Source organism: Nycticebus coucang, chromosome 10 (assembly GCF_027406575.1).
Source record: "Nycticebus coucang isolate mNycCou1 chromosome 10, mNycCou1.pri, whole genome shotgun sequence".
NCBI lineage: Eukaryota > Metazoa > Chordata > Mammalia > Primates > Lorisidae > Nycticebus > Nycticebus coucang.
Window position 1 is genome coordinate 75,777,122 of NC_069789.1, and position 9,905 is coordinate 75,787,026.

General features: G+C 39.9%; 1 protein-coding gene across 1 annotated transcript; it reads right to left on the bottom strand.

The window, feature by feature from the left end:
• Positions 1-7,607: 7,607 nt before the first annotated feature.
• Positions 7,608-8,270, bottom strand: LOC128596439 (coiled-coil domain-containing protein 115-like). Its single transcript, XM_053606071.1, has one exon. The coding sequence runs from the start codon at positions 8,235-8,237 to the stop codon at positions 7,608-7,610; it is 630 nt and encodes a 209-aa protein (XP_053462046.1). The 5' UTR covers positions 8,238-8,270.
• Positions 8,271-9,905: the final 1,635 nt, after the last annotated feature.

Sequence of the window (9,905 nt, forward strand, 5' to 3'; positions counted from 1 at the left end):
CCCTGCATTATAGAGTGTGACTAAGCACACTGTCTCCAAATTAAATGACTGCCAAATTACAGTCGCTGCATTTTTAAAATAATTACAGATTCATAAGAAGTGACAAATATAGAACAAGAAGGTCTTTGTATACTTCAACTAATTCTCCCCCCTCCCCCCGTTACAGTTAACATACAGTATCAACATATGTACAGTATCAACACCAGGAAATTAAAGTTGGTGCAATGTGTATTTATACTTCTCTGTCATGTTATCGCATGTGTAGATTTATGTAACTGCCATTATATTAACTGAAAAAATACAACGAGCTTCATAATTTGGAAAGCAGAGCTTTATTTCTCATAAAGAGTTGCAGCCTACAGGTGGCCATTTAGCACGTTGGAAAGCAGAGGCCCTGGTCAGAGGCCAGGATTATGTGTTCAAGAGAGGGACAATGGGAACAGGAATTTATGTTGAGCAGGATGGCCATATAGATATGTAACATGCTATATAGGAGTCATGAATATTCATGAAAGAAGAAATTTGCCCCCCTTGATTTTTTATGATATCCATTCAGTGACGGGGTAAAGGGAGGCTTAGGATTTTATTTTTAGTTCACAAATCACGATCAAGGTGCAGACATATTCCTTTATTCTAAATACAATTGGCCTTCTATGTCCATGAATTCTACATTCATGGATTCAACCAACCACAGATAGAAAATATTTGGAAAAAAGGTGCAGTGATACTGAACATGTACGTGCTTTTTTTTTCTTATTGTTATCACCTAAACATATGATTGCTATTTACATTGTATTAGGTTTTATAAGTAATCTAGAGACAATTTTGTTAGGCAGACAATTAGGATTCTGGCTCTTCTGGGAAAAAAGAAGGGTGGGCTGGGAGCCTACCCTTCGGTGCTGCCCTATCTTAATCCTGTTGCTGCCCTACCTTAATCCTGTCTAAAGCAACTGCCCACATCTGAGAAAGGAGGGACCCCTCTACCAATCTGCGGATCATAATTGAGTGTGCCAATTGCAAAAGAATGCAGAGGGCTCTCTCGACAGCCAAGGGGCATAAGTAAAATAGAGACACTGGAAGGTGACGTAGAACAACCTTAAAGCTAATACCGTGTCATTAGTGTAAATCCACACTGCAGTTCATGCATCCCCAGTGGGCTTTCGGAGAGGATCATGGAACATCCATCTGCATGTGCAGTAAGGTTGGGTGGAGCTAAGGTGACTTCCGAACCGCAAGATAAGCCCAATCCAGACAGTCTAAAACAGTACCCCAGGCCATAACCATAGCCTTTTTTGCCGTGACAAGGGGGCCCATTTGTCATCTATGGTGAATGTATCTTGCTCTGTAAACCTGTATCTTACTCCTGCTCTGCAAACTCATCTTTCTGTTCCTCAATAAACTTTGTTTCCTGCTTGCCTTACTTTGGGGCATCTGGTCATTCTTTAGCCAAGAGCAGGCCAAGAAATGAGAATGCAGACCACGGCCTGAGCCCCAGCAATTTCTAATATACACTAGATTTACTAGAAATTGTTAGATTATATCATAAATATCATACCTATTTATATAAGGGACTTGAGCATCCTCAGATTTTCATATTCATGGGAGGACCTGGAACTAATCCTCCAGGTGTGACTGGATCTCCCTCTACTGCCCCTTTATAGGCACACCCACTCCCCTCTTTTCTACATCTCTAATCATTAATTTTTTTCATCTTCATAATTTTGTCATTTTAAGGATGTTTTCTAAGTGAAGTCATATAGTATGTGACTCTGATATTTACTTTTTTTCCCCCCCACTTACTATAATTCTCTGGAGAGTCATGGGAGTTGCTGTTGTGAAAATAAGTCATTAAAAATCTGAGCTGTTGGGACTTTAAAATATGCTGGGCCATAATGGAATCTGATTATGTGACCTCAGTCTCATAAACAGGCAGCTATAACCTAAGCAAATGTAACCTTTGTTTCTCTGATTACAGATTAGTCTTTTTGCTGACCTACATTTTTACTTACCTACCCTAACCCTAACCTTAACCATACCATAACCCTAACATTGGTAAAATGTTGTAAATGATTAGCAGGCACCAAGGAAGACACCTTCCCTCTTAATTGTTGATCTTCGTTATAGATTAACTTCCTTCTTAACTGTCTCACAAAGACCTCATGACTATCACATTGTCTAAATGTTAAATACATTCCCTTAAATTGGATAGGAAATGAAAACAAGCTGTACAGAAAACAAAGTATAACTAAATTGCTATAACTCATAAACCAGCCTTGTATAGAAAATGTTATAATCCTACTAAATTTCTTTGTTTTCGGTCTCTATCAATGATTTTCAACTGGTGTGCCACAATTCAAATAGTTTATTGCAGTCTATACTTTGCCTTTTTATCTTAATAGTTGTCTTAATAATTGTCTTGCACAGAGTAAACATTTTGGATTTTGATGAAATGTTGATGAAATCTAATTTATCTATTATTTCTTTTATGGATTGTACTTTTAATGTCTAGTAATTCTTCACCAGCACCTACGTCCTGAAGACATTCTACTCTGTTATCTTTGGGTTGACTCCTCTTTGGGGTTCAATCATATTCTTGAATGTATAAGTTTATATATTTTGCCAAATACAGGAAGTTTTCAGACATTATTTCCTCAAATAATTTTTTAGGCCCTTGCTTTTATCTCTCTCCTTCTCAGACTCAATGACATGAATGTTAGATCTTTTGTTACAGTACCACAGGTTCCTAAGGCCCTGTTCATGTTTTGTCTGTCTATTTTCTCTGTTGTTCAGAATTTCTATTGTTCTGCTTTTGAACTTGCTGATTCTTTCCTTTATCCTTTCCATCCTGTTGTTGAGCCCATCCATTATATTTTTTATTAAAGTTCTTGTATTTTACAGTTCTAAAATTTCCCATTTTTTCATCTGACTTCCATAAAAACCTTATCAGATAATCCTAACATCTGTGTCATCTTGGTTTTGATATATGTAAGATTTTACTGGTTTTTGGAATAAGAGATTTTTGTTTGAAACCTGGACATTTTGATATTCTACTCAGAGGCTATGGATCTTACTTAAGTCATCAGTTTTAACAGGTATTCTTTGACACAACTTTAGTGGGGGAAGAGAAATGCTGCTTTATTATTGCCAGACGGAGGTGGAAGCCCAGACTCCCCACTCAACCTCCACTGACATACAGAGTGGGATAGTGTTCCTCTTTACAACTTGTTGGGAATGAATGTCTCAATACCACTAGCTTTCTACTGGCTTTACCCTGTCTTATTCCTAGGAGATGGATCAGAAAAATTATTCAAAGAAATAGTGATGAAAACTCTCCTGATATGATGAAAAACATCCAGTCACAAACCTGAGAAGTTCAATGAACTCCATGCAGAACTCAAAGCACAATAAGTATATTCTTCTTTTTACTCTTTTTTAAAAAAATCAACATAATTTAAGTGTACTGCAGTGTTGGGGATGAACCCCAAACTACACCGTGAGTTCTCTCCCAGTGACTGGTAGAGATGAGAGGATGAGGGAAAATGAAGAGTCAAAACACAAAGAGAAAGATTTTTTAGAGCAGCTAGGTCGGGGTAGCTGACCATCTCTCAAGCATGAGCACTGGTGGAGGCCCCTCACTCCAGGCTAGCTCCATTTGTATCACAGACATCACTGTTTTAATCATCGGTCTCATGGGGGAGGCTTATGTTATATTTCCTGCTGGGCTTGCATTTTCTAACCAAACTATTTCTTTAAATTACTACATTAATGAGACTGATTTACCTCTTATTATTATTGCTCTAAGTTACTTATGATGCTAACACAAACAGAGCGGGGGACACGGAACACAGTCCAGGAGCAGGACGTCAAAGCAGAGCCCAGTCAGACCACACACACAAATCACAAGAGTGGTGATTAAACCCCTAGGAAACCTTGTGCTCAGGCACACTGGTACTGCTGCCCATACCAAGATGACAGAAGAAAGGAGATATTTTTCTCCTTAAATTTCCTGAGAGACTTTTTCTCTCTTAACGTGATTTAAGCTCATCCTGTCTCTAGTGCATTCTGCATTCCCTAACTCCCCCCAAATTCCTGGCTCTCCCTGAGATGGCAGCCCCAACCTGGGGAGACTGGCCTGCTCAGTGACCTCACAGCTGGGGGAAGGGTGAAGCTCCAGCAAGACAGTCTCCTCATCTTAAAGGGTCAGGCTTCCAGGCTGTCACACTTTGCAACAGAACAGAAACCACATTTTGGTTTCTCTGATCCACTTCTCTCCTGTCTCTGTTCCGTTTTGCCCATTATCTGCAATCATTTTCTTAATTCATTTCCTAACCTACTCATAATAAACAATTGAATATTTGTTTTAAGCTTATTAAATCATTATTTCTAGCAATGCAGGCCCATCAAGTTATGACTCTACCTGTAAGTACCCACATGTGTACCCGCACTGCAGAAATTTAACTATAGGTTGAAGTGTGCTATGAGATAAAAAAGGTTGAAAAATGCTGCATTAGGGGGTGACACTATCAACATAATTTAAGTGTGCTGCAGTGTTGGGGAAAGTCCTGACTGTCCATTAGCCTTCCTCTGACCACCTCAACGGGGAGAGGAAGTAGCTCTCTTTATGCTAATTGGGGATAGAAATCAAGGTTCCCTACTCAGCCTTTGTTTATGTGGATGGGGTAAGGGTTGTATTTTTTTCCCAATGATGGGTTTGCTAGGAGTAGGGCAAATATTGTCCAATAGTTTATGTCTTGCCAGGATACTTCTTTTCTGATCCTTTGCATAGAGAAGTCTTTTCTTTAGGCATTTTTGGCTTTGTATGTATTGGAATTTCAGAGTTGCTGGCATCTCTGTTACCTGGTCTAAAATATACAAAGCAAAATGAAAGCCCAATAAATACACTACCATGTTTCTTCCCAAATCCCAAGTCCCTAGGCAGTCTGACTTTCCTCTTCTACCTTTCAGAGTATTTTTGTCTGTTTTAGACATATCACTCATGGCTCTTGTATTTAACAGAGGAAATGAGTAAAGTGTTTCTACTTCATCCCATCCAGAATGGAAGTAGAAGTCAGTCACCACTTAAAAAAATTTTTAAGGTCAAATTCACATAACATAAATGTAACCAAATAAAGTGGAAAATCCATAGATTCAGCAACAAAAAGTTAATAATGTTTAGCTTCCAATAAAAAATTACTAGACATGGGTGGCAGCTGTGGCTCAGTGGATAGGGGTGCTGGCCCCATATACCGAGGGTGGCAGGTTCAAACCTGGCCTCGGCCAAACTGCAACAACAACAACGACAAAAATTACGACGTAAGAAGAAGGAGAAAACTTGGATCTGTAAAATCAGTTGACAGAAACATAGCCAAAAATGACAGAGATGATGACTACTATGAATATGTTTAAAGATTTCAGGATAACGATAAATATAATAACTATAAAAAAGTGAAACTTCTAGAATTGAAAGATCTCCCAAATGAATTTAAGATCAGATTAGATGCTACAGAGGAAAGATTTGGGGGAAATTAAAGACAGAGCATTAGAAATGATCAAAATTGAAGTATAGACAGAAAAATAAGTGTTAAAAAGTAAACAAAGCCTTATTACCTCTGGGACAATATCAAATGGACTAACCCATGTAGAATGTAAATTCTAGAAGGAGGAGATGGATCAGAAAAAGTATTCAAAGAAATAGTGAAGAAAACTTTCCTGATTTGATGAAAAACATCAAATCACAAATCTGAGAAGTCAATGAACTCTATGTAGATTAATGCTACCACCACCACCCAAACCACCCACATGTGGAAACAAGTGGCTATTTTAATTTCTAATATCAGACAAAATAAACTTTAAGACAAAAATTGCTCCTAGATGCTGAGGAAGATATTTTATAATAAGAGGAGGGTCACATGAGGCAGATACAATAATTATAAACTTAAAAAAAAAGCCACACACAAAGGCCTAGCATAATAAAACTGCTAACGACTGTCAATAAATAGCCAATCATAAGGGCAATCTGAGAAAAAGACCCTTACAAACAAAAGATTGAAGATAAAAATTATTACTAAATTAGAGATAATACAAGCCAGAAGACAATGAAGCAACATATATTTTGCAGTTTTTGGCCGGGGCTGGGTTTGAACCCACAACCTCCAGCATATGGGGCCAGTGCCCTACTCCTTTGAGCCACAGATGCCACAACATATTTTAAAGGCATGTTGTGTTAAAAAGAAAGGGAAAAAAAAACCCCACACCCATCTAAAATTCTGTATCTACTGAAAGTATCCTTTAAAAGTAAGGTTGAAATAAAAACACTGAAACAAAAGCTGATACAAACTATCATTGACATGTCTGCCTATACTAGAAAGAATATGAAGAAAGCATTTTAGACTACAGGAAGATAGTACTAGATAGAAACTTGAATGTATGTATGTATGTATGTATTTATTTATTTATTTTGAGACAGAGCCTCACTTTGTTGCCTTAATGTAGAGTGCTCCAGTGTCATAGCTCACAGCAACCTCAAACTCTTGGGCTCAAGGATCCTCTTGCTTCAGCCTCCCAAGTAGTTGGGACTACAGGCGCCTGCCACAACACCCGGCTATTTTTAGAGATGGGGTCTCACTCTAGCTCAGGCTGATCTCAAACTCGGGAGCTCAAGTGATCACCCATCTGGCCTCCCAAAGTGCTGGGATTATAGGCATGAGCCTCTGTGCCCAGCTAGAAACTTGTATTTACATAAAGGAATGAAAAGCACTGGAAATGGTAAATATATTCTGGCATTCTGTTTTCATTGCTGTTAAGTTACTAATATTTTTACATTTTTAACTAATAAAATTAATATACTATTTCAGATTTAGATGCAAACTTAAAAGTAATCTAGTTCAATTTATTGCCTAACACAGGATTCGTTTGGTTTTTTTTTTTTTTGCAGTTTGATGTAACATTTTATTTTACAATAAAAAGTAAAAAAAGAAAAAAATCACCATAAGCAAAGTTAAAGACAAGGAATATTTACATCTCATATACAAAGGACTAAGTTTCCCAAACATAAAGAGCTCCTAGAAATTGCTAACAAGATCAACAACCCAGCAGAAAAATGAAGCAAGTTCTTGTAATAGGAAACAACTGGCCCTTCAAATGAAGAGAGGCTTGGTAAAATAAAGGCAGGGTTCTTAAAACCTGGAAGGTCAGAAGGTGTTTTCTGAGAATTCCCTTAATCTAATTCAAATATTTTTTCTAGTTCTTGGCTTAGATCCTGCCAAGGGCTGCCCATCCACTCAAGTGTTTTATTTTTATTGACTCAAATCCTATTGTCCTGGTCTGTCAGCCATTCATGGTTTTTTTCTCCTGCAAGTTCTATGTCAAAGATCTAGTAGTGAACCTGAACTACTGCCTGCCCTTTCCCACCATTGTCAGTCCAGTGTTTCATCACCCTCAAATGAAACCACAGCTGACCCATGACTTGCTGAGTAACAGGCACCTGGCCCAAAAGAGTGTGTCCTGTAAGAGCACAGACCTAGGAATGGTTTCATTGCTCAGTCACCTCTTAAAACTTCACACCTAATAAAGTTGAAAACATGCAGACCAAGGACACAGAAGAGACGTTAGCTAGGGTGGGGCGGGGCAAGGGGATGTGAAGGGAGAAGGCCTCTGATGAGGCAGCCACATCCCTGAACAGCTATGCTCGCTGCTCTGCCTCTGTGAGTGCAAGTCAGACAGCCCCAGGCTCTGGCTGCTCGGAACTGGCTTTGCCCCCAGTCGATGCGGTTCTGAAGGCTGGCTATGTCTGCAGCCAGCTGTAGGCCATCCTGGAAGCTAGCTTGGGCCTGCCGTAGACTGTGAGGAACCAGGATTCCGAACCAGTTCAGAGGGTCCTGGGGGCCCTCTGAGGACTCTTGCTCTGGAGTCTTAGTGAGGCCCTTGCGCCTGCGCAAACCTTCCTCACGGGGTCCCACCTCCTCTGGGGTCTGGGTGCCAGCTCTCACCACCCTGAACTTCTCGAGTCCATCCTGGGCCTCACTGGCATGGACGCAGACCTGGGGCTCCATACAGGAAGCATACTGCAGGGGTCCTACAGACTTGGCGCCCATGGCGTAGCGAGCCTTGGCGAGCGAGAGCCATCCCTCCTCCACCCGGGTGTTCAACGCCGCCCGCTTCACCTCTAGCTCCTCGAGGTCTCCGCGTAGCTGCAGGAGCAGCGAGTCCAGCTCTACCCTCAGACCTAGCGCAGCCATGGACACGCGTCCGGTATCAGGTGGGCCGACTGGAGCCTCCGATTCGTTTGGTTTTTAACCACTTGCAGTGAGTCAGCTACATGAAAAATAAAGTGCTATTATACAAACTATAGGCAAAAATTTATTCTCTTTCAGTTCTGGATGCCAAAAGTCTGAAGTCAAGGTGCCAGTAGCTCCATGATCTCTCTGAAGATTCTATCTAGAAGGAGTGTCCAACCGTCTTTCTTTTCTGCCACATATTGGAAGAATAAGAGTTGTCGTGGGCCACACAGTTAATACACAAACACTAATGAAAGCTGATGAGAAAAAAAAAAAAAGTGTGCATCCTTTTCATGATACCAGACACCAGAGATAAGCAACAGAAGTCCTCACAAAATCAGCTTGTGGCCTGTCGGCCACAGGTTGGACACCCTGCTTCTAGGGCTTGCCTCTTTCTAGCTGTTGACATTTGCTGGCAATCCTTTGTGTCCTTGGCTTGTGGCTGCATCACTCCAAACTCTTCCTCTGTCTTCACATGGCCATCTTCCCTATGTGTCTGTATGCAAACTTGCCTCTTTTTTTTTTTTTTTAATTGTTGGGGATTCATTGAGAGTATAAGAAATCGGGTTACACTATTTGCATTTGTTAGGTATAGTCCCTTTTATATGCCTCTTTTTATATGAGCACTGTAATCCAGTCTGTACTACTCTTATTGTGTTTACTGTACTACTCTTATTGTGTTTACATCTACAAAGATTCTATTTTCAAATAAGTCTACATTCATAGATACTGAGGGTTAGTATTATTTAACTAATTAATAGAGACAAGGTCTTGCTATATTACTCGAGCTGGCCTTGAACTCCTGTCCTGAGCCTCAGCCTTTTGAATAGCTGGGATTACAGTAACACACTTCATGTGTCTTTTTGAGAGACACAATTCAACCTACAACAGCAGTCCATTCCATTTCTGAAGCACTCTAATTACTAGAAATATCATACAAGGCACTAAGTCAGTCTTCCTACAGCTATGTATATATGAAGAACACAACTAACTTGAACCCAAAATTCAATGTTATAATCCCAACTAAGCAAGGAACTCCTCTGGGACTCTTGAGTAGTAATTTTAAGTTAGCCTCTCCTTGACCTTAACTTTTGTGATTCGTAGACTAGAGAGATTGGGCAAGGAATATTTTTTCTACTTTTCAAATTCCAAGGTCCAATAGCACTTTAACAAGACCTTGTGATATTTGAAGGCAACTATCAGACTCCTGTTGGCTTTCTTTGTGTGCTCTACTGATCTGAGTTTATTCATACACCACGGTTTCTTATCTTTCACATTACTTATTGTCCTTCCCTGGATACACTTGAAATTATGAATATGCTAAGATGTGGCAACCGGAAATGAACAAACAAATGTTCCATATGTGGCCTGGTTCCTTAAGAAAAATGATGTAGGGAGGTTGAAAAAGGAGCGACAGATAGAGAGCAAGGATGAGAGTGAGCAAGTGAGTTAATACCAGGCAAACCATACTCACAAGGAGGCAGGTAAGGAATTTAAACAAACCATTACGTTAAGGCAAGAAAGTGGGCTGGGCCTGGTGGCTCATGCCTGTAATCCTAGCATTCTGGGTGCATAAGGTGGAAGATTGCTTGAATTTAGGAGTTTGAGACCAGGCTGAGCCAACGTAAG

What these genes read in the sequence shown, in the direction of transcription:
- LOC128596439 (XM_053606071.1), bottom strand. Translation starts at nt 8,237, where the DNA reads ATGGCTGCGCTAGGTCTGAGGGTAGAGCTGGACTCGCTGCTCCTGCAG.